This window comes from Fusarium solani (assembly GCF_023522795.1).
Source record: "Fusarium solani strain SB1 chromosome Unknown bctg00000010, whole genome shotgun sequence".
In the NCBI taxonomy this organism is placed as follows: Eukaryota; Fungi; Ascomycota; class Sordariomycetes; order Hypocreales; family Nectriaceae; genus Fusarium; species Fusarium solani.
This window is the reverse complement of record NW_027072147.1, coordinates 138,067-161,419: the sequence shown is the minus strand read 5'-3', so window position 1 is coordinate 161,419 and position 23,353 is coordinate 138,067. Positions and strand designations below refer to the sequence as shown.

Here is a 23,353-nt window from a genome sequence, read left to right as displayed (position 1 = left end):
CTCAAGCAGGTATCGTCAGGTTATTCAACAAACCACATTTTTGCTTGTTCATTCTTTTACTCTTTTTTCGTTACATAATTTGCTTTCTCCTATTCAGTCATTATATAAGGATGCTCAAACTTCATTCGTAACGATTAGAGCCAAGTACCTGAGCGCTTGACATAGTAGACGTGCTGAGGGATTAGACACTCTCGAAACCCTACCTCCCGGAGCCCGAGCCAACTTTTAGGTAACGCATGTTCAAGGCTCCATGATATTCACATGAGCTTCTGCATATCGGTAGCCATATTAATACAATTATCGCCAAAAACTTCCAGCCATTTCCATCAAACTATATCTCATCCGCAAGAGTCGACCGTTTAATATAGTTCAACGCGCTTCCAGCCCTTAACCATTCTATTTGATGGGCGTGATAAGAGTGGTTGAGTTGCGCAGTCCATCGAGTGCCATCTTTTCTTCTAACCTCCATCGTGACCTGTTTGCCCGGTTGTAGGTGGCTCCCATCCACATCTAGCAGACTAATAACATCACCTTCGGCAATCTTGTCGTAGTCTCTCGGATCCGCAAATGTCAAGGGAAACATGCCTTGCTTCTTGAGATTCGTCTCGTGAATCCTGGCAAAGCTCTTGGCAATGACAGCCACACCACCCAGGTGCCGAGGCTCTAATGCGGCATGTTCTCGCGAACTGCCCTCTCCGTAGTTGTTGTCGCCAATGATGCACCACCTGATGCCAGCCTGCTTCAAATCCTTCGCAACCTGGGGCACAGGCTGAATTTGGCCATTTGCTGGATTCTTGGCCTTGCCAATCATGCTGAGAGACGACACATCAGCGAGGAAGCTATTGGTAGCCCCAAGCAGCATATTGTTGCTAATATTTTCGAGATGGCCTCGGTATTTGTACCACGGCCCTGCTGGAGATATGTGATCCGTCGTGCATTTTCCAGCGACCTTGATGAGGACGTGCATATCCTTCGCACTTCCATCTTGCCATGGTTGAAAAGGCGTCAGAAGTTGTAGCCTGTCGCTGTCCTCGTCGATGTCGACCTTGTATCCAGATGTGTCTGTCAGAACTGGGGCTTGATACAGGTCGTTCCCGGGAGAGAAATTCTGAGGAAGTTCGTTGGCTGCTGGCGGTGTGAAACGGAATGCAGATGGGGCGCCAGATTCGTCAATGAAGGGCACGGAGTCCGTGGCAGGGTTGAACTTCAGGTCTCCTGTGTAGGCGAAAGCCGTGGCAATCTCAGGAGAGGTGACAAAAGAATGAGTTGCTGGGTTTCCGTCATGACGGCCAGTAAAGTTTCGGTTGAAACTCGAGATGACCGAGTTGCTCTCGGCTCCGGCAATGTCGACGTCCTTTCGATCCCATTGTCCAACACATGGACCACACGAGTTGCTTAGAACAACAGCTCCAGCATCCCGAAGGGCCCCGAGGATCCCACTCTCCTCTGCTGTGGCACGGATCTGCTCACTACCTGGGCTGACCATGAAAGGTGTCTTGGTCCGATGCATGCCCGCTTCCTTGGCCTGTGTCACGAGAGTGTAAACCTTTTCTAGGTCCTCGTATGAACTATTCGTGCAGCTCCCCACCATGCTGTAGCTGACCTTTGAAGGCCATGAACTTTCTTCGACATGATTCTTGAACTTAGAGAGGGGGTGTGATAGATCGGGTGTGAATGGGCCGTTGATATGAGGTTCCAGCGTAGAGAGGTCGATCTCGATAACCTCATCATAGAACTCCTCGCTTCCGGGGTCCGCATTGAGCAATAATTGCTTGAAGGCGTCAGCGTATTGCGCAATATCTCCTCTCTTCGTTGCTGAAAGGTAGCGGGCCATGGCTTCAGAGTAGGGGAAGATGCAAGATGTTGATCCAACCTCAGCCGACATGTTGCAAGGAGTTGCCATGGCTGTGGCCCCCAAGGTCTGAGTGCCGGGTCCAAAGAACTCGATAACCTTTCCCTTTCCCCCAGAGACAGACAAGATACCGGCGAGCTTACAGATGATGTCCTTGGAGGAACTCCATCCAGAGAGCTCGCCCGTCAATCGCACACCCACAACTTTGGGACAGACCAGCTCCCAGGGCATTCCAGCCATGGCATCGACGGCATCTGAGCCACCGACTCCGATTCCAAGCATTCCTAAGCCGCCAGCGTTTGGTGTATGCGAGTCGGTGCCTATCATCAAGCCGCCAGGAATGGCATAATTCTCCAAGATTGTTGTGTGGATGATGCCAGCACCAGCCTTCCAGTACCCAATGCCATACTTTTTTGCAGCACTGCTGAGGAACGCATAGACTTCGCCATGGTCGCTAGAGGCACGGGCAAGATCTTGCTCAGCGCCGTACTCGGCCACGATCAGATGATCACTGTGTACGGATGTCGGGACTCGGACTCGCGGAAGACCGGCGCTGATGAATTGTAGGATCGCCATTGTCGCAGTCGCATCGTGGCACGCAACGCGATCGGGTCGTAGGCGTAGAATCGTCTTGCCTCGTTCAATCTCGTCAAAAGCCCAACCATCTTGGTCATGTATAAGATGGCTGTAGATTATCTTCTCAGTCAATGTGAGTGGCCTTTTGTCGATGCCTCGAACGCGCCGCAGGGATTGGAGTTGTGAATCGTAATTGAGAGGGTTGTACTAAGAGACAAGTTAGTGTATCGCCTGTCTATGTGCTGCGCCATAGCTTACCGGCTCCAGTGGACTCATGGCAACATGCGACGAATGCGTCGCTAGGGAACGGGTTTGAAGCCATCGGAGCTCTCTCTTAGCAAAGGAGCCCCGGGCCACGGCAGACCGCAGTGTTGTTAGTGTCATGTTTGCTTGGATCCAACACCCATGACGATGCCCCAAATCTGAGGGACCCTGGAGAACTCGCCCTGGCATTTATTCAGCATGATGAGAATGTAGTAATACCCTATTTGCTAATGTCCGAGCCGCCGAGGCAATGCACAGCGTGGATCCGTCCCACCTTGGGAGGCGCGGAGCAGTCCGCATACCGCCCATCTCCATACGCGGGCTACTCCGCGGGAGCGGAACGCTTAGAAACCAGTATTCGGGTGCGTTCCGAATGGGTCAAGATCCTTGTTGGAGTCCAGAGGAAAACTCCATGTGAACTCGGACCTATCAAAATCGGCCAAAAACATCTCAATCTCTGGCACAAAGTCCGGTCTTCCTATCTCGATGCCGTGCCACATGTCCTGATCATCGCCAGAAGCCGCAGTCACCCCGTGCCATGCTCCGTCCGTTTCTTCGAGTGGAAGTTGGTTGATACCCTCCAAAGCTTGTGAATCTCTCAGCACAGTGATGCACTCATCCTCTGTGTCTAGTCCTTCGACCCTGCGAGTAAAGTGACCTGCTGCAGTCGAGTGTTGAGATAGACGCGGGGCTTTGAATGGAGAGTCGTCCATATACAATTTCCTCATCGTAAGATCGGCCACAGAGCCAAAGCTGCGTTGGCCGCTCTTTGCGGATGGCCACCACTCACCGCCGATGGTAAGGAGGCTGGAACAGGTCCGAAGATTCTTGGACATTGAGGCGGTAGACGCCTTTTTGCGAACTTGCAGCGAGGTCCAGAATGAGTAGATCAGCGTAGCTCCAGCTGCAAAAATGTTCTGCACTGCTCTCCATCCGTGATGAAGACTGTGCAGATCATGCAACCGCTCATAGCCTTCTAGGATGCTTGACGAACTGTCAAAACAAAGTTGTAGCGCTTGTGAGGGCGGATTCCTGACTACCTGAGAGGGCTGAAAAAGCAATACTGTGGCAGTGTGATACTTGATCCTGAGTTTCAGCCTCCATACTTCTCTTTGCCGATTGTCAAGGCTCGGAAAGTCGAATTCGTCTTGAGAAGCCTCTTGCCACCAGGTATCGAGGGTTTGTTTGATCCTTTGTTGATGTTCTACTGGGTTCTCCGGCCAAGGAAACCAGCTGGAGTCCCCTGGTAGATGATAGAGGTGAAGTTTGATGTCGGAGACAATCCGGTCAAGCTTGTACGTGTAAGATGCATATCGAGTGACAGCGGCCATAAAGGAGTGTGGAATAGCCCCGTTCATGTCATCATCCTCAGGTGGCGGGGACTCGGGTAGTCCAATATCAAATGTTTCGTCTCTAAATCCAAGAGGACGGCCCTGAATGGAAGAAATAGACCTGATGAATGAGTACTGGTTGGGCGCGGACGACACATGAACAAAAGGACATACCTGTCAAGAGAATATATCGTAAAAAAGGTGAAACGCCTGATCTGTTTCATGGCAAAGTCCTCAGGCCGTTCACTGTGGTGTTCCCGATGGATGCCAAGCTCGACACAGTGAGCCGATGCAAGATGAACCAAGGTCCACAGGTTTATCTCTGCTGGCATCAGCATGCTATGGTTGATAAGCATAACCATAGCCTGGATCGTAGGAAGTGAAATCTGTGAAAAGGCATCCTTGGAGAAATGCACAGCAGCGCTATAGAACCTCTGCGGTGGGAATTCGTAGACACGAGTCCGAACCTTTACAATAGCTGCAATATTGAACACCATGAAAATGATAAAGGCAATCGCAGGTAGGGTTGCGCCGTGATCTTCCGGGACTCCAGGAGTTACTCGACGTCCATTCCAGCGGAACGGGGGCATGGTGCTAGGCCAACCGTGCGTTGAGTCATCTACTTGCCCGGATTCAAAAACACAGGAGTAGATGGCATCAATGGCACTGAACAATGATGAAGGTTCTAGAACTGGAAAATCGGGGTGAACCCAGCGAATGTATGTGTGGGCGAGGATCAGAGCCTCTTGCTTAGTAGGTAGTTCCTATCGGCTTGATTAAGCCAAGAGATCCGCAGGGCAATTAGAGAATTACTCACACTTTTGAGAAAGGCATGCATAGCTTGATGGTAGGCCTTGTTGTGGCCTGCGCTCACTGCGGAGTCTTGCCACTCCAAGTCACCCGCGTTGACATTATCACCCATACCCTGCGGCGTGGATCCGGTACTTGATGGCGAGGCTCCTATCAGATTCGCAAAGAGAAGTCCGGAGCTCGAACCGAGGTAATGCTTTTGGGGGAGTCCGAATTGAGGGACAGCATGCCCAGGTTGACAGCAACGGAGTGGGCGCGTTCAGGGAACGAGCCATCGTGATCGGGCTGTTCAGACGCCTCTGCCGATCTTTTTCGTGATATGGTTTGCAGGGCAGGACTTGGAATCGTAGCTGCTGGTGTCGTCGATGTATCCCCTTCTTCGTTTCCTCCCTCATCCACTGATCGGCTACCTATATCTGGTGCCTGTTCGATTTGAGGGCCAGACTGCAGATCTACATCGGGTGCACGTTCTCTGATGATGTTCTCGAGCCATTGTATCCTTGCACGAGCAGCCCCGACAAAACTTCAAGACGGATTAGTGAGAATCCATTCATGGAGCGCAGGGTACTTACTTCCGAGGGATGACAATGTTGGAGTTCTGGCTATCCACATCAAGGCATACCTGGCCTGCCTTTGCGCAGTTTGTGCATGCAGGAATCTGACCGTCGCACTGTTTCAGATTCAGTACATGTTCTTCAGGCATAGCAAAAAGCGGTTTTCTTCACCTTTATGCGTCGCGATCGACAACGGCGGCAGGCCAGCCGGACCTTTTTGGGGGCGCTGGTCCTGGAGGCCATCTGGAAACGCGATCTAAGCTCTAAAAGAAGGCGTACTGTATGCCTCACCAACTTTCTGTCCCTACTGTGCTGATAGGCCTTCGAAGAGGCGCTGGTTGTCGTGAGAATTGGCCCAATTCATGGGACAGATCAAAATGTCATGGGTGCGAATGGAATGAAGATGACGCGGCGGGGTCGAGGATTTTATTTAGCCCGCAAACACCCTGTACCCAAGTACCTAAAAACCCCAGAGCCGCCAACCTACGTGGTCTAAATAACTCGATATTATTACAGCAATTATTCGCTACAATCTACCGCAGCCACTCAAAGAGTCGCCAGCTTTGGCTGAATATCTGTTGAGTTTCTCATCAGATCCAGCACGTTTTGATAGATTGAGAAGCTGATTGCTCCTGATACCTAAAGTCGTTGATGTTTAGTACTCTCTTCCGTTAAAATGTTGTGCCATCGTCGAATGCACTCACGCTAAGTCTGACCAACCGAGGCGTCGTACCCTTCCATAAGCCTGCGACGCCGGATTCTCTGATGATGGAAGTGAGGATGTGCAGAGTTCCTTGTTTCCCAATCCCTGTTGAGACACTCTGCATCTTGGTCTTGATGGTATCAAAGGGCATCGTGGCATATACAGTGACAACACCAGCTGACGCTCCAGCTATTGAAGCTGCGAGACTCCCCTTGCCTGCATCTTTTAAGCGAGGTTCTATCAGGTCAAATATTGCGTGATAAGATGTAAACCTGACAAGGGCGTTGGACGCTTGCTTCATTGTCACCGGTACCACTCCGCGGTAGAAACCAGGTATGCCCTGATTGGAAGCCATCCACCGCATGGCATCGCCAGTTGACTTGAATGTGCGAGAACCTGCTCTGTCCTCAACAATCTTTGTCTTGATACTTTCGCCTGGAGTCACGACGGTGATGCTTTCTGCCACTCCGGCCGCAACCCCAGCCAGCATATTCGATGAACTTGTAGGCTTGCCTGTCTTCTGATCCCGGGGTAACTTGTTTCGGATCGCATCAAATGTTAGGAATCTGATGCCTGATTTCGAGGCGTTGGAAACGCAAAAAGCCCCAGCCCCAGTATATAGAACACCAACGCCATGATCTCTGACAGCCGTGATGAGTAGTCGAAGGGGAGATGGTGAGGATGCTCCCAGAAGCTGCTTCCGTGTCTTGACGTATTCGGTCGGATACTGATTGAAGCCTCTGTGAGCTGAGTCTGTCACTGTGGAATGTCGTCGATTGAGACTTACAGTTGTCAGAGACTCGATGCCACCTGCAGTGGCTCCGGCTACTATTGACTGCAAGGGGCTCGGTGCGTTCACAAATTTCTGTGTCATATTGTCTTGTCCTGCGATTCTTCTTGGGTTGACACTTAACAAGGTCCCCTCTAGTGTATGTATTGCCCATTAAATCTCTAATCATCTTGTATCGTAGCACCTGGGCGCTGGAGACGTCCCGCTCCGAGACTCGAACCCCGAGACAGAAAAAAGCCTACCGCTCTCATCCGCCATCGGAATCCCTCCGCGTCCTAAGTCCGAACGCGGCTTATCGACCTTTCGGGACGATGGCAGGGAGGCGACTGGGCTACTCCGCCTGCACCCTTGTCTGCGGAACAATCCAGCATATCCACCCCACGGATGGAGGGGACTTGGGGGATGCGCCGCGTTCACCCACGAGTAACGACAGCAGTGGAGAAAACCTGCGGGGATATAATTGGATTAAATTTGGTCTTCACTTTGAAGCCTTCCCAGTACGAAAGAGTTACGACGACACCGAGCAGTACACCATGGCGCCAGAAGCCCTCATCGAGACCAACAACGCGGACCTCTTTCCCAGAGGAGGATGGGATACTCACCATCACATATTTGAGCGTATGTAGCAACTCCTTGTCATTCATTCGATGAGTACATCTAACCTCTATCAGCCCAGCTGTTTCCGTACAGTCCCACGCGCCACCTCACACCACCTGCAGCGACCATCAAAGCCTTCGAGAATTTCCGAGCAAGACTGGGGATTACAAACTCGGTCCTCACCCATGGCCTGTCCTATGGTGACGACTGTACCTCATTGAAAGCTTTCGTCACCAAACTAGGAAGACAGTCAACTTCCGGCGTAGGGGTGATTGAACCCGACGAGACCACCGACGATGAGATTCGAGATCTACAAAAGGCCGGCATCCGTGGTCTCCGTGTCAACCTATACCCAAATGGAGCCATGGAAGATGTAGAGCTTCAGAAAGAAACATTGCGCGCATATCTCCAGAGGATAACGAACTTGTCCCTCAATTGGAGTTTGACAATGACAACGATTCGGACCGAATTCTGGGATGAATTGGAGCCATTTGTTCGCAGTGAAGTTGGACCAACAGGCAGGCCGCTTATCACGGATCATTTTGGTCTTCTGAAGGCACCCAGCATGCTTCCCCCAGAACATCGGAACGATCCTACGAAGCAACCTGGCTTTGCAGCGATCATGCGGTTGGTCAGAGATGGGCTCCTTTTTGTCAAACTGAGCGCACCGTACCGCGTAAGTGAGCTGAGCCCACGGTACGATGATCTCAAGTTCCTTGTGCGAGCCTTTGTAGATGCAAATAAGCACCAAGTCCTCTGGGGAAGCGATTGGCCGCATACCCCAAGGATGAGGGTGCGTAGTCATGAGGAAGCCATGAAGGAGACTCCCTTCTTGGAGGTGGATGATGAGGCATGGCTTCGGAGCCTGAGGGGGTGGCTGTCGGATGAGGAATGGGACTTGTTGATGGTTCAGAATCCACGAAACATCTTTTCTTCATAGATTGTATGTGTAACTAGCAATGGTTGAGTTGTATCAGATTACCTAACCAGCTTAACATGCTTATAATCAACTTTGCTTCGGGCATGGCACACTGCGTAAACTAGCATGTATCACTATGGAGTAACTAGGATACATCACAGGAATTAATACCCTTGTCACTTGTCCTTTCGGATTGTCTTGATGAGCTCTCCCATAGCAGCCCCCTTCCTGAGTTCAGTAAACATCTTTTCGTCTACCTCAGCTCTCGCCTGGCACAGTTCAGCAACGCGTTCGGCCAGTGACGGAGGCACTACGACGACACCATCAGCGTCCCCAACTAGGATATCTCCTGGGTTGACCCAGAGTTCGCCTTTGAATTGGAGAGGAACATTGACAAGAGAGGCTCTGGTAAAAGTGTTGGAGCCCAGTATGGAATGGCCCCGTGCAAACACCTCCAAGCAATTAGTCCTAGTCATGGATGAATCACAAGTGGCACACATACCGGAAACTTCATCTCCTTGTGTTCATTGATGTCTCTCATTCGGCCATCAATCACTACACCCTTGGCCCCCAGGAATTTTGCTCTGGTCGACATCAACCCACCCCAGCAAGCCGACGGAAGGCCATTTGGCTGTTGGATGTACATGACCCCGCCGTCTTCATTATGGTCAACAAAGTGCTTGTCCAATGCTGGAGCAGATTTATCGCTTGACTCGACCATCTTGACAGTAACAGCCGGGCCAATGATGCGAGTTTGAGAGTCCGGAGAGAAGATGCGGATGCCATCCAAGAAACCCCCATAGGGATATTTCAATCTGACCAAGGCATCGCCAATCTGAGAAATGTAAGCCTTTCCTGCTGTCACACCAAGAGGTTGGGATCACTGGAGCAGGGGCTTACATCGCAAGTTGTAATCCTGCGCAAGAGTTCGAGTGCTTTGGAGGGGGGCATGGCGAGCTACTGCAGGATTTGGTGCAGAGTGACAAACAGAAGATGGTGTGTCGATGAGATGTGACTAGGGGCCATACATCTATCACTTGCTTTTTGCCGTAGCATCTTCGTGGAGCGGTAGCGAGGACATCCCGGTACTCCCTTCGGGTCTCTCCCAAGGCAAAGGACAGCTCCGTCCCGCCTTTTCCCCAGCCACGGACTGCTCCGCAGCATCTGTGGCCAATCTACCATTCCCCACGTTCCGCATTGGCCCCATGACCCCATGGGGTTCTAGTCCGGGGCTAGAGTCCAGCGTCAAATACGCCCCAGCCGATTGGCTGTCTGGGCTCTGCTGGCGGAACAATCCGTTGCCCCTACGGTGTGCCTCCAACTTCTCAACTCATCGGATCATGGTCGCGTTGAACACAGAGTTGTCTCTTCATTACATTGGGCGGGCGATGGCGCTCGTACAACGGAGCCAGGAACATATTAAAGGCTCTTCGCTTTCTTCCTTGAGGCCATCTACCACCCTTGACAGTGTCTCCTCCATCCAAGCCTGACACATCACTATCGTTGCAGACTTTTCAGTTACTCTTATCACAATGGCAAACACCAAGACCGACGTCAAGCTCAACGATTTCCATGGCTCGTCGGATCACATCGACGATGCCTTGCCACCCGTGGACAAGGAGACAATGACTGAAACAAAGAGCAACGAATTGGGTATGACTGAGGAGGAGTACAACGCAGCCGAGAAGAGTCTCGTTAGGAAACTGGACTATACTCTTGTGCCTATGGTCTGGCTGCTTTACCTGTTCAACTACCTTGATCGAAACAACATTGCGTACGTGGTTTGCAGATAAACAGTCTCCTCTTTACCAATACTGACCTCTTCTCTAGTCAGGCAAGACTCAGCAGCTTTGAGCAAGATCTCGGTCTCAAGGGAAATCAGTTCAATGTGGCTGTATCAATCCTGAACGTGGGCTACATGCTCATGCAGCTGCCAAGGTATGCTCAACAGGACAGACCTTGCCGAGATTTCAACTAACGCCAGGTCAGTAATATGCTCCTCACACGTACCCGGCCTTCGATCTATATACCATTCTGGACAGCCCTGTGGTCTATCGTCTCTGCTGCTACCGCAGGCGCCGGCAACTACACGCACCTCATCGTCATACGATTCTTCCTGGGTATCGCAGAAGCCCCGTTCTTCCCCGGCGCCATGTATCTCCTCAGCTGCTGGTATCCTCGTAAGGAACTTGCGCTCCGCACAGCGGTTTTATATTCAGGTGTTCTCCTGGCAACAGCATTCTCAGGTCTCATTGCTGCTGGCGTCTTGTCAAACCTCGAAGGCGTCAGGGGAATTGCTGGATGGCAATGGCTCTTCATTATCGAGGGCGCCGGCAGTTTTGGTGCTGCTTTGATCGCCTTCATCTTCTTGCCTGACTTCCCTGGACAAAAGTCTGGGGCGGTCAAGTGGCTCCTCACGGATGACGAGCAAAAGGTCGCAGTTGAGCGAATCCAAAGAGATCGTGTGTCCCTGCCCCAGGCTGATAACAGTGTCTGGAGCGGTCTAGCAATGGCTGCCAAGGATATCCGAACTTGGGTCTTTGTAAGTTCTTGTGTGTCCGTTATTTTGTTTACGACAACTAATTAGTTTTTGATAGGTCATCATGCTCACGGCCAACCACAGCGCCTACGGCTTTAACAGCTTCTTCCCTACCACCGTCAAAGGATTCAAACTCGGCGACAACACCCTGACGCTTGTCTTGACAGCTCCTCCATACCTTGTGGCTACCATCACGGCCTTTGCTACAGCTTGGTCTAGTGATCGTCGCAAGGATCGAGGTTACCATATTGCGGTACCCCAGTTTGTTGCCTGCATTGGCTTTATCATCTCAGTCTCGACCCTCAACAACGCTGCACGATACACAGCCGCTTTTCTGTACATATGCGGGTGCTTTTCTTCCAACGCAATGGTCTTCAGCTGGGCGAGCTCGACTCTTAACCAAACACCCGAGAAGCGAGCTTGCGCAACAGCCATTATCAACCTCTTGAGTCAGCTGGGTAACATCTGGAGTCCTTATTTCTTTCCATCTAGCGATGGACCGCGTTATATCAAGGCCAATATCTTGATGATGGCCTTCTCGCTACTGTCTGTGGTGACTTGTGTGGTGATGAAAGCAATGCTGAAGAAGGCGAATCGGAAGCTGAAGGAGACTGGAGACAACGTCAACTTGTTTACGCTGTGATTCAAAAACAAACATGAGGATATTTCCTGTGTAGTTATATCTGAGTAGGTTTATAGCTAAGTTGCGGTTTTTTATTGTATCAGGGTTCAATGCCATCATGGAGTGATATCACAGACGCTGGCTGATGGTCCTTGTTGGAGATGGAATCGATGACAATAACAATAACATAGCAGAAGGATCAATTACTGAGAAACGTTGCAAAAATGAACAAAAGGTCACATTGAGAACAGGAAAATTGACAAACAGATGCACTCCTGATCTCGCCCTTCCGCTACACTGCTGGTTTTACTGCCGCAGGGTGAAGTTCTCAACACGAAACTTGTGATACCCTGAGCCAACAACCCTTGAGGTTTTTTGCACGCCAGGGAGGACTATCTCAGCCTGCGTATTCGGTGGAACGATAACCTTCAAATCAAAATGACCATTCTTGACCCTCCAATCCGTAACGATCTCTCCATATGGAGAAATCAGCCTTGCCTTAGCCTTGTCAATACCGCCACCTGGTACTGGCGCGATAGTCATCTTCTTGTAGCCTGGTTCAGCTGGGGCAATGCCTCCCACCACTTGATGGATCCAATCAGCGACAGAGCCAAACGCGTAATGGTTAAAGCTCGTCATGGTCCCTGAGTTCACACTGCCGTTGGCTAGGAGGCTGTCCCATCGCTCCCACGTGGTCGTGCCCCCTTGAACAACCTGATACAGCCAGGAAGGGACCTTTTCCTGTAGGAGCATCTGATAAAAGTCGGGGATTGAGTCAATGCTCTTGAGTGCGAACCCGAGCCTAGCTGTGGCGGCAAAGCCAGTGCCCACAAGACAGTTGTTGTCCTTGATCTTTCGGATGAGTGACTGGGCGGCATTTGTACGCACTTGGTTGTCTTTGAGAAGGTCGAAATCAAGAGCAAGGGTATAAGCAGTCTGTGTTTGGTTCGCAAGTTCTCCATCCGGTACCCAAGTGGCTTCGAATGCTTCCCTGAGATCCTCATGTTGACGAGTATAGTTCTTCGCCAAGTCTTGATTCCCCAAAGCATGGGATATGTGCGACATGATTTCCGTCATCTTGACCAAATATGCATCAGCCACAAGTCCACGGTGAGTAGTAGCATTCCCGGGGTTGTCTGCTGGTGACAACGGGTCCAGCCAGTCTCCAAACTGGAACGGCTTTGGGTCCCAAAGGCCGTCTTGGTTGCGAGGAATGCCAACATCGACCCACGCCTGTGCCTGTGGCAGGTTTTCCGCCAGTAGAGCCTCATCGCCGAAGGCTGTGAAAGTGTTCCAAGGATTCCCCACGACCACATCTCCCCAGATTGCGGTTGGTAAGTAGCCTCCAAAATCGATGGGGACGGAAGGCACATAGACGGGAGGTGTCATCCGGTTCCCCTTCATTTCAGACCAAATGTCTTTGTGCCAGCCCTTCCAAAAACCCGCCGTATCAAAGAGATAGTTGGCAGTCGGGCCAAAAGCATGGGCATCTCCCGTCCATCCGAGCCGTTCATCCCGTTGAGGGCAGTCGGTTGGAATCGAAAGGAAATTTCCCTTCATTGACCAACGGACATTAGAATGGAACTGATTCAGGAGGGGGTGGGAACACTCGAAAAAGCCTGTTTCTTCCAGATCCGTGTGAACAACCACGGCCACGATCGAGTTTTCGTCAAGGGGTGTCTCCTCGGGCCAGCCGTCGACTTGGGCGTAACGGAAACCGTGGAATGTAAATTTAGGCTCCCACTGGATCAGACCATCGCCGCTGAGGATAAGCACATCGCGGGCCGCAGCCTGTCGTAGGGGTCTGAGAGCCAGTTCGTCGTTCTCAAGCACCTCTGCGTGGTGAAACGTGATGTTGGTACCCCTGGGGCCCGTCACGTTGACGCGCAGATGCCCAACCGGGTTTTGGCCAAAGTCAACAAGCGTTTTTCCCGAGGCCGACTTGAAGAAATTCTTCGGTTTGATGGTCTGGATGACACGGACTGGTGGCTGATCGGGTGCGGTGAGCTTTCCTTTTAAAGGCGGAAGCTCTCGAGTTCCCTCCCACCCGTCAGAGTCAAAACTGGCCGTGGACCAACCTTTCAAGGCTGAGGCTAAACGATCGTCGTACTCTTCACCATCGTATATTTCCGCCGAAACAAGAGGCCCGGTAGTCGACTTCCAAGTGTCGTCGGTTGGGACCCATTGTGTGCTGCCGTTCTTCAAAGTGATTTTGAGCAATGCCAAAGGTCCGATCACATCGCCATAGATATTACGCTTGCCTCCATTAAATCCTAGTCGTCCTGCGTACCAACCCTCGCCAACAAGAGCACCAATGGCATTGTGACCAGGCTGTAGTAGCTCCGTCACATTGTACGTGTCATAGACATGGCGGTGATGGTAGGATTGCCAGCCAGGAGCGAGAACATGATCCCCAACGCGTTGCCCGTTGATCTCTGCCTCGTAAAGTCCCAAGGCTGTGATGTAAAGCCTTGCCGAGATCAGATCGTCTGAGAGATCAAAATTCTTTCTAAAATACAGTGGTACTTTGGGTTTGTCTTTGTCGAACTCGTGGGTTGAGGTAATGGGCTTAGCGCGAGACCAGGTCTTATTGGAGATGCCTGTTTCGACGCAAACCCAGTCAGACCAGGGAGTAGAAGTTTCGTTTCCATGCGCGCGGATGCGCACTGAAGCGGGTTCGGTTTCGTTAAGGGGAGGGCCAGGCCAAGGCACATAAAGAGACTGGGCTGAGACAGCGCTGTAGACTTCCGACTTCCCGTAGCGGTTGATTTCAATGTCATATGCGCTTTGCTCCCAGTCAGAAGCAACGCCTCCAAATCGCCATGAAACACGCGGCTGCGCCTCTGCAATACCGAGGGCGGAACGATGATTCTCAAAAGAGACACGGGATATTTCCAATGCCATGATGACTACCGGATCTCAGCAGGTGAGTGTCACTCCCAAGAGATGATGATAATACACCAGGTTCGCACTACTCCAACACCCAATTTATATACAGTAGTCCATCTGGACATTGACAGAGGTTGCGTTCTGCTCGGCCACAACTTCACCGTGACGTTAAGGGCTCTCTCGACATAGCATTAGCCCGAGAAAGCGAGAGTCTTTGAACTGGAAGTAACCTTCCACCGGAATGATCAACATCAATGGGAACGGTTACATCACTACCCCGCGTGCAAAGTGCGGAGACCCCAGGTTCACGAACGCTCCGTCTTGCGGGGGCGTATTAAGCATGTCAAGGCGGGGCGGAGACACATCTAGACAGCGTACAGGAAGGGTCAGGTACAGTCCATCCGCGAATGAATAGAATGCTATGGAGATGGACTATCTAAAAACCCTAACTTTATCTCAAAACTTTGCCCACAAGGGGGCTCGCTATAAGCATATCATCCGCCAACCTGTTTGTCAAACACAGAGTGGCTCCCGTGCAGGTGTCCCGGTGGCGATGAATGCTGTATTCATAGCCCGTGTTTCGCTTGGGTCTTATGCCAAAGTAATTCGGATGTGATATCTCGAGGTCCTGGATAAATCACATGGGCTATCGGGCGACAAGATTTGCCGTGTTGCGTTGCCGTGATCACCAAACAGCCCTGGTCAGAGCCCATGTAGCTCCGCAAAGATAGACCGAGCCATGTTCAACATGGCACCACGAAATGTATCAACAATAGCCCTCGGTTCCCTCCTTTATTTTCGGTACACAGCAAAGACGACATCAATTCACGGCATACGAAAGCGTCGGCTGGAGATGGCGCGAGTTAGATCGGCGCTGCGCAACCAAAAGTACTCCAACGGTAAAAAAGGTCGGCAGTTGAAGAGTGACAGTCTGTGGGACATCAGACTAAAAGTGGCCAGCCCATACTACCGTGCGTTACTAATTCACGAGAACTCGGCTCATTGGGCAGATAGAGGTTGCTATCCTGAAAAGCAAGTGGTTTTTGGTGGGCATAATGAGGCTTGTTTTTAACTGTACCCGCTTGCACCTCTTCTGGTTGCTGTGGCTGGGTAAGAATGTGGCTTAACTATGTACGCCACAAATGACGTCAACATATCCCTTGAGGATTCTGGGATGCAGAAACAATGAGGCCCACCAGACGGCGCTGCTGCACATAGGTAGGATGAGGGATCAGGGGTTGCCCAAAGGGAAACTAGATGTTCATTTGCATTTTAATCAGCCCTGGACATTGGCTTCCAGGGAAAGTATCTTGCAATCCCATAATATCGAGTGAACGACAACAAGAAATACGCTTGCAGTTGGTGAAGTCACTCAACAACCTGAGAGAACACCCTTCCCTATCGAGATATATGACTTCCCAAGTCTGGGAAACTCTTGGAGACATTTTGGCTTCGGTGCTCTACGCATCAAGAGTTGTAAGATATCCTGCGTCGACATTTGGTAGATTTACTTTTCGCGGACAGCATATGAACATCCCTAGGTATCTAGGGTAGGCCTCATTCCTACTTACCTCACATCTCACGACGCCTATGGGACTAAAATTGTTCTAATCATTCTATGGAGCCTCTATGGCTAAAAATTGGATCTGGTCAAATTGGAAAGGTTTTCGCTTCCTTCTCTTACTTTATCACCGTTTAGCATACTAGGGGGAGGGGGGCACATACCAATTGACAGAGAGGAGTGGCAGATGTTATGAATCATGGATTCAGTCCAACCGCAAACCCTACATACATAAAGTCGAAAGAAGCCCATGAGATTGTGAGGCATTTCACATTCATTCTTATCTGAAAAATCCATGCCATTGATTGTTAGCATCAACAACTACCTATGTTTGCTTGTTGCGTACCAGACTTGGCTTTGCCTCTCCGCGTATTGGGATGGCGACTTGGTCTTTTCCCAACTTCATGTATCGAAAATTAGTCCAGTTCTGGCATTCAGCTTCTCATACCTCCAATGGTTCCATCGATACTTATTGTGGCTTTTGGCCTGTCTTGGCCACCTGTGGGCCAAGACAACCTCAGCCGCAGAGACGCATCGAGATGCCTGCATGTCTCAGGCATGTGCTGAGACGTGCCGTTCCCCGCGTTCGTTCTGGGCCTCATGGCCATTGTTCACGTTAGACTAGGACAAGATATTGGTTTTGCATTATGTACCTTATCGAGGGGGGTTGAAGGCCGCATCATTGGTGATCGTGTTGCCGCGTAGATAATGGATGTCTGGTCTATGACTGAATGAGCCTAGCAGGGTTCGATAGTGTCTCTGGTCCATAATATCAACGGCCTTGCGCCAATCAGCATGCAGGACGCTTGGCTAAATTAGGCATGGAGCGTGAGGCCAGAGCCCGCGAAACTAGCCACATACCGCATGTCCCCATCAGCCCAGCCAGCCTTCAATCCTGTCATGGATAGATGGTTCATCGGCATCTGGATGCAAAAGGCAATGAGGCGTTGCTTCATGGCAGCTGAGAAGGTACCGGTATGTGATCACAAGCCTTTCAGGTCTCCTCACTGAGACATCTCTCTGTCGGAATGTTCACTTTGGTCAACAAGTTAGTTCATCACGTTGGGGTTATCTTGCGGGTAGCTTGGATAGCGACTATTGATGAGGCAACTATATAGTCTTGCCCTGGCCGTTGATATGAAATAACCACAGCAAGACAAGACTATCTAGTACTTCCAACTTCTCCTCTCATCGTCTTTTGCCAGTGCACACAACTTCTCATCTCTTGCTTTACACAATGGCGGCTTCCTCCACAGACGTCACGGTGGTAGGAGAGCATCTCGAGTCCAAGTCATTCAAGTACATGTGGTCTCGCTATGTTCAAAAGCTCACACTGAACTATGACTTGAAGGTTACCAAGGCTGCTGCCATTGATTCCAACCTCCCTATCGATATCACCGGAAATGAATCTGTGGCTGAACTACAGAAGGCAACAGCCAAAGTGACAGGGGTCGGTTTCGTGCCCAAGGAGCGGGGCAAGCTCGACATTGGCATTGTTGGTGCTGGCGTCGCTGGACTTTTCTCTGCCATGGTCTTTGACTGGTTGAACGAGCATCCTGAGTTGAAAGGCAAGCTCAAAATCAATTACGACATCCTGGAGGCTGCAGGGGAGGAAAGGCTGGGTGGTCGTCTTTACACGCACAAGTTCTCCGAGGGAGACCCGGCGAAAACGCATGATTATTACGATGTCGGTGCGATGCGCTTCCCCAACAATGACATCATGAAAAGGTATGACGCTGAATCCGATTCTCTCATTTCACTTAACTAACTTCAACCGCCATGTAGAACGTTTCAGCTCTTCAACTTCATTGGGCTGCATCAGGGCAAGGGTGGTATCATCCCTTACTATCTTGATGATGAAGATGGGGTTTGCCCTTCCTACTTCAACGACGTGCGACACGTGGGCAATGCCTGGAGCAACGGTATTGCAGATCCCTTCCGGATCAACAGTGGGCTCCCAGAAGGTGGAAAGATCCCTGAGGAGTACGTGAAACTCGAGTTCCCAACCTCAAGGTACCTACACAGCTAACTGGCTTCTAGATTCTTGGCACAGGACCCGTCGAAGCTCGTATCCAAGGCACTTGCCCCTTTCATCGAAGATATCCAAAAGCAGTTCGATGAGGCCCTGAAGGAGGTCAAAGGGGGAACTATCGAGGGAGAGGCTTCCAAGGAGCTCTGGAAGCGGCTCATGGCGGCAGACCACCTAAGCACTCGGCAGTATCTGGCTTCGTGAGTATACTCCACATCACCATTGTTTCAAGTACATATCTAAGGCGTGTCCAGCGACCAAAACCCAGAGAACCAGGAGGGCAGAAAGTTCAACTACAACACGATTGAATGGCTGGAGACAGCAACCTAGCAAGTTTATCCAAAGTACAGACCGAGAACCATTCACTGACCCTACTAGTGGAACTGGGTGGTATGATCAAGCGCTAAGCGAATGCGTCCTCGAAGAACTCGACTTCGGAACTCCTGCACAGGAGAAGGCCCCAGGGGTCCAGTGGTGGTGGTGCATCGACGGAGGTGCCCAGAGAGTGGCCAAACTGATGGCAGAGAAGATCAAGCAACCAGTTCAATTCAACAACCAGGTCGAGGCCATCAATGCCAATGTCGAGAAGCGAGAAAACCCCAAGGACTACGTCCCGATGACACTTGCCATCAACAACAAGGGGAAGAAGACACAGAAGGACTACTTCGCCGTGTTCAACAGCACCACCCTTGGTGCCCTCCAGCGCATGGACCTCAAGGATGCCGGGCTTCTGTGGGGTACAAAGCAAGCCATTCGATCTCTTGGTTACGGGGCCTCCTGCAAGGTCGCCATCAAGTTCAAGACTGCTTGGTGGCAGCAAGGCGATCTCAACATCAAGAAGGGAGGCATTGCGCGGACCGATCTCCCTCTTCGAGTCTGCGTCTATCCTTCCTACAACATTGAATCGCTGGAGGGCAAGGATTGGGACCCTAAGAAGCCCGCCGTGCTGTTGTGTTCATACACCTGGGGACAGGATGCCCAACGCATCGGCTCGCTAATCTCCAACAACACCCCCGAAAATGAGGAACAGCTCATAAAGGTTCTGCTCCACGATCTTGCCCTGATGCACGCCCCAGAAAAGTCCAAATATGAGGGTCTTTTGCAGAAGCTCAAGGATCAGTACATGGATCACCACGCATATGACTGGTACAGAGACCAGAATATGTCTGGAGCGTTTGCATACTTTGGGCCTGGACAGTTCTCCAACATGTGGCAGGAAATCATCAAGCCAAACGCGTTTGGCCAACTCTACATGGTTGGCGAAGCAGCATCATCTCATCACGCCTGGATTGTCGGAGCCCTCGAGAGTGTCATTCGCGCCGTTTACGTCATGTTTGAAGGACTTAGTAGGAACGACCCTGAATGCCAGGTCTACAAAGATGCCATGTATTGGCTGAGCCATGTGCCCAAGCAAGGGGACTCAACCTATGATCCTAACGACTACCCGGAACACCCAAAGCCGGGCGACATGCCCAAGGGCAAGCCTTTCTACCCCCTGCCTGAAGAGATGCCTGATCGCCAGATTGGAGTGGACCTCGACAAGGAACTGACCCAAGACCCGAAGGAGAGTCTCAAGACGGACAAGGAGTTGACTCATTCTGCCGCTCTTGTCGCACTTTGCGTTATTGAAAGTTACGTTGAATTGTTTTATGGACCTTCAAAGTCAGACTGAGCCAAGTTAGCTTGAGTGGGAGTGATAAATTGACAGATTGAAACTTCTTAAACATGGCCCGCTTTCTTGACGTCTGGTCGAGCGAGTGACTAGTCATCAAGAGAACATGGGAATCCGTGTTACGTATGCTATTTGCTGGGTAAAGACATTAAGGTGCCACTCATGCGTTATTAAGATATGTTTCAAAATATACCCATATCCCGATGTCGGAACAGTATCAATTAAACTTTCCGAAGGTTGAGCGCGTTATTACGTTTATGCGTGGGGGTGCAAAGGGAAGCATTTAGAGATTACCATTCTTCCTTATCCACCACACAGTGGTATTCTGTTAAGCCATGATTTAAAGCTAGAGAGAAGGAGTTTAGTCTCACCTGTGTCAACCCTGATGGCCATAGCTGGAGGAACGGAGTGTCGGTTTAATGACATATCCGCCTCACCCTTGTCACTAGATGGGTCAGTTGCGAGAGGCTTGAGCGGCTTTCGTATACTCGTCCGTTCAATCGCGAAAGCGAACCAAGATTTCCGGAAGATCGGCATTTCCCCTCCAATCTTAGCCTCCAAGCAAAAGGTTCACAACGGTCCGCGTGAAAGCTCCTCTACGACGGGTGGACTACCGGCGTCGGAGAAGGGCTGAACCGGCAACGATCATTAAAGTATCATAAGCCTTGCTGGTTGAGGTGCTCTTGGCAACGTGGTCTCGGGCGCCATTTGGACACAGACCTTATATAACCGACTTCAAAGGGATCTGGCTCCGAATTTTGAACTTGCCCAGCAAGTCTATGCCGCGCCATTGTACGTCGTGCCTGAGTATCCCGTTGGAACCACCGAACGAACCACTATCATTGAGAGCTATCAATATGTTCAACGCCTTTTGATGATCGCGGGTATGTGTCTTGTGATCCCAATGCTCGCATTTGCGATGTGTTTGCGGGATACTCGGCTCCCAAAGCCGAAGAAACCTTAGCAATAAATGCAACTTTCTCCAGGACTCTGTTAGCGTCATCGGAAGAAGAACTGAGCCAAGACGGCGTCTACTAATGCCATTAGATGGATTCTGTATGTCAACTGTCCCACCGCTGGTCTTGATCGATGTGGAAATCGGGGTGATAGGTTTTACGGCGCCAGATTGGCCTTTCTCTAATTTATCCAGTTCCTCTGGAACTATTCAATTGCTAGTTTGGTTGAAAGAGATCTTCTCGCCAGAAGTGATAGACATCTCCACGGCCCTCCCCAATGTTTACTGCTTCAACTGTGTTGCCAATTTCACTAGTGCAGGCCTGATGTATCCGTTGGTGAAATTCACCGTGCCATCTGCCACTAAATGGAAGCCTAGCTACTTCCACCTGCAATGCCCGAAACGAGATCTCGAGCCAACTTGGCCACAATATCCAGGGCCTCGCCTGACGAGTTGATGCCGGGTGATTTGAGCTCCTGGGCCGGGCCATCGAAACGCCGCCACACCTCAATAAAACGTTGCTGACCTTCGTCAAGACCGATGGCACGGAGAACACCGTGCATGTTGTGGTGCTTCTTGAGGCTCTCGATATCGGCGTCACTGACCGCCGTGGGCGATCGGACACCACGCAGGGCCTCTCGTTCCGTGTGGATAGCCCCGAGACGGACACAGTGAAGGATCAGTGCTGCTAGGCCGGCTGCCAATGCCGTAGCCACGGACGAGTCGGTCCTTACCTGGGTCACGCGCTCTGCTCGGCCATTGTCCCCCGAGGAGGTCGCGAGCGCACTCACTCTCGGCGCCCTTGATTCCGAAACTAGGTCAAGTATGCATCAGGATCTCATGTGGGATATTCAACAGTGCTTTGGGCCTTTGATTATTCTAGACAATGGCGCAGTTCAGCTCCGCCATCCCACTGCTCGAGACGTGTTGATAACCGAAAATGGCGCCCAGAAAGAGGATCGTCCATGGTGTCTTCTGGATTCCCTGGCATAAGATCACAGGAACATCGCAGACGCATATGTCCGCTATCTTTCTATACCCAGCGTTTAAGAGGATATCCCGGCTACTTATAAAGCCTCCTCCGACACCTAGCTAATCTTTAAAAGCCCTTTAGATATCCTATCCTATATAATCTAATACTAGCCATATTATTACCAACGAGGCTACTCAACTAAAGCGCTAATTCCCTTAATATCGAGTATCGCCGCGTTCTTTTAGGATGAAAAAGCGCTTTAATGCTAGGCAGCAGTAAACTAGCGCTTCTTAAACCCCTGCATCCAGGCAGAGCAGCCTTCTCTGTCACTCTTACTAATTCTTGCCTCTCTGGGCCTCGACAAGTCGGTGGCTACTCTCATTAAGTCCCAGGGGCTAGAAGACAAGGCCTACATTTTAATTACACTCACTGAGGCATCTCGATATGGGAAGCTAGATGTTGTTAAGTTGCTGCTGGAGGACTCCAGCGTGGATGAACCTAGTTGCCTAGACGCTATCATGGCCGCAGCACGATCCGGGGAGTTTGGGATCTTGGATGTGTTGCTGAAATACGCGACTGAGAACTTCAGCATCGTGCAATGGCCTGGTTTTCTCACTTCACGACTTGCATACCTCGGGCCCATCGACCAGCTGAAGACCATCCTCCAAGCCACAGGTGACACGAACTCGATGGATGCAGACTATTCGCCACTTCTTCATTGCGCTATCATGAGAAACAACACTACAGCCTTTGATGCCCTTATAGGGCACGGTGCTGATCCTGCAGTCACCAATTCCAACTGGAAGAATACGCCGGCAATTCTGGTGGCGGCTAAGCACGGCCGGGTGGACATGGTGAAGAGGTTAACCGAAGCTGGCGCATCAGTGGATGTGTACGATAACAGAGGAAGGTGCGCTCTATGGTTAGCCGTGGTGACAGGCCAGCATTTGGCCCTCAAGGCCCTGTTAGAAGCGGGTGCCGACAAACGAGCCTTGGAGGTTCCTAGGGAGGGGTCAGCGAGGCCGCCCATAGTCTCACTTGCATCTGTCCCCTTTCTCAAGTGTCTCAAGTTGGCACTCGAGTTCGGCGCGGACCCCAACTGCAAATTGCTAAATGAAGAACATCCTTCGAGTGCTCTCAGCATTGCAGCGAGATGGGGTCTTCATGATGGTTGCCGTGTGCTTCTCGAAGCCGGTGCTTATCATGATGCCGATGATGACCCTCCTCTCATCCACGCTGTTAACTCTGGCAAACGAGAGATAGTGGAAATGCTGCTTGAAAAGGGGGCGAGGGTCGATGCGAAACTGGAGTATGATGACTTTCATGCCACACCTCTCATCATAGCTGCTCAGCGGGATTACCAAGATTTGGCCAAGCTTCTCATTGACAGAGGAGCCGGCGTCGACACTGATGTCTGGGAGGGGAATACCGCGCTACATTATGCCATTGGTGGAGATAATCCTGAGATGGTCAAGTTCCTTGTCGACTTGGGGGCTAACACCGGACAAATCCAGAGTGGAGAGTGGTCGGCCCTCCAAAAATGTTACGCAAAAGCGGATTGTATGAAGGTCCTCCTCGAAGCCGGAGCCGATTTGAACTGGGCCGAACCCGATGGTACGGCGTTGTATCTCGCCGCCTACTACAACGCGCTAGACGTGGCGAAGTTGGTCCTCTCATACCGCCCTGACCTGGAAGTCAGGTGTCCGGCAGAGTAGTC

At 51.1% G+C, this 23,353-nt stretch overlaps 9 protein-coding genes across 9 annotated transcripts; 4 read left to right on the top strand and 5 right to left on the bottom strand.

Annotated features, from left to right (window-relative positions):
• Nucleotides 1-331: 331 nt before the first annotated feature.
• MRS44_014091 (uncharacterized protein) lies at nucleotides 332-2,812 on the bottom strand (the record flags this gene model as incomplete). Its single annotated transcript, XM_046281755.2, has 2 exons — nucleotides 332-2,635; nucleotides 2,687-2,812. 2 exons carry the CDS (start codon nucleotides 2,810-2,812, stop codon nucleotides 332-334), a joined length of 2,430 nt encoding a protein of 809 aa, XP_046124110.2.
• Nucleotides 2,813-3,036: 224 nt separating this feature from the next.
• MRS44_014090 (uncharacterized protein) lies at nucleotides 3,037-6,964 on the bottom strand (the record flags this gene model as incomplete). Its single annotated transcript, XM_065618267.1, has 8 exons — nucleotides 3,037-3,685; nucleotides 3,733-3,755; nucleotides 3,799-4,144; nucleotides 4,198-4,787; nucleotides 4,841-5,029; nucleotides 5,080-5,356; nucleotides 5,406-5,503; nucleotides 6,092-6,964. The coding sequence occupies 8 exons, from the start codon at nucleotides 6,962-6,964 to the stop codon at nucleotides 3,037-3,039; spliced, it is 3,045 nt and encodes a 1,014-aa protein (XP_065474339.1).
• A 449-nt stretch (nucleotides 6,965-7,413) lies between these two features.
• On the top strand, nucleotides 7,414-8,417 carry MRS44_014089 (uncharacterized protein; the record flags this gene model as incomplete). Its single annotated transcript, XM_046279161.2, has 2 exons — nucleotides 7,414-7,498; nucleotides 7,552-8,417. 2 exons carry the CDS (start codon nucleotides 7,414-7,416, stop codon nucleotides 8,415-8,417), a joined length of 951 nt encoding a protein of 316 aa, XP_046124107.1.
• A 155-nt stretch (nucleotides 8,418-8,572) lies between these two features.
• On the bottom strand, nucleotides 8,573-9,347 carry MRS44_014088 (uncharacterized protein; the record flags this gene model as incomplete). Its single annotated transcript, XM_046273231.2, has 3 exons — nucleotides 8,573-8,848; nucleotides 8,899-9,231; nucleotides 9,297-9,347. 3 exons carry the CDS (start codon nucleotides 9,345-9,347, stop codon nucleotides 8,573-8,575), a joined length of 660 nt encoding a protein of 219 aa, XP_046124106.2.
• A 581-nt stretch (nucleotides 9,348-9,928) lies between these two features.
• On the top strand, nucleotides 9,929-11,578 carry MRS44_014087 (uncharacterized protein; the record flags this gene model as incomplete). Its single annotated transcript, XM_046271841.2, has 4 exons — nucleotides 9,929-10,170; nucleotides 10,227-10,334; nucleotides 10,386-10,938; nucleotides 10,994-11,578. The coding sequence occupies 4 exons, from the start codon at nucleotides 9,929-9,931 to the stop codon at nucleotides 11,576-11,578; spliced, it is 1,488 nt and encodes a 495-aa protein (XP_046124105.2).
• Nucleotides 11,579-11,863: 285 nt separating this feature from the next.
• MRS44_014086 (uncharacterized protein) lies at nucleotides 11,864-14,461 on the bottom strand (the record flags this gene model as incomplete). The annotated part of the gene is made up of 1 exon (XM_046271839.2): nucleotides 11,864-14,461. One exon carries the CDS (start codon nucleotides 14,459-14,461, stop codon nucleotides 11,864-11,866), a length of 2,598 nt encoding a protein of 865 aa, XP_046124104.2.
• Nucleotides 14,462-17,244: 2,783 nt separating this feature from the next.
• Nucleotides 17,245-19,708, top strand: MRS44_014085 (uncharacterized protein; the record flags this gene model as incomplete). The annotated part of the gene is made up of 4 exons (XM_065618266.1): nucleotides 17,245-17,735; nucleotides 17,793-17,990; nucleotides 18,048-18,236; nucleotides 18,415-19,708. 4 exons carry the CDS (start codon nucleotides 17,245-17,247, stop codon nucleotides 19,706-19,708), a joined length of 2,172 nt encoding a protein of 723 aa, XP_065474338.1.
• A 1,329-nt stretch (nucleotides 19,709-21,037) lies between these two features.
• MRS44_014084 (uncharacterized protein) lies at nucleotides 21,038-21,630 on the bottom strand (the record flags this gene model as incomplete). The annotated part of the gene is made up of 3 exons (XM_065618265.1): nucleotides 21,038-21,360; nucleotides 21,398-21,477; nucleotides 21,599-21,630. The coding sequence occupies 3 exons, from the start codon at nucleotides 21,628-21,630 to the stop codon at nucleotides 21,038-21,040; spliced, it is 435 nt and encodes a 144-aa protein (XP_065474337.1).
• A 524-nt stretch (nucleotides 21,631-22,154) lies between these two features.
• On the top strand, nucleotides 22,155-23,351 carry MRS44_014083 (uncharacterized protein; the record flags this gene model as incomplete). The annotated part of the gene is made up of 1 exon (XM_065618264.1): nucleotides 22,155-23,351. The coding sequence occupies one exon, from the start codon at nucleotides 22,155-22,157 to the stop codon at nucleotides 23,349-23,351; it is 1,197 nt and encodes a 398-aa protein (XP_065474336.1).
• Nucleotides 23,352-23,353: the final 2 nt, after the last annotated feature.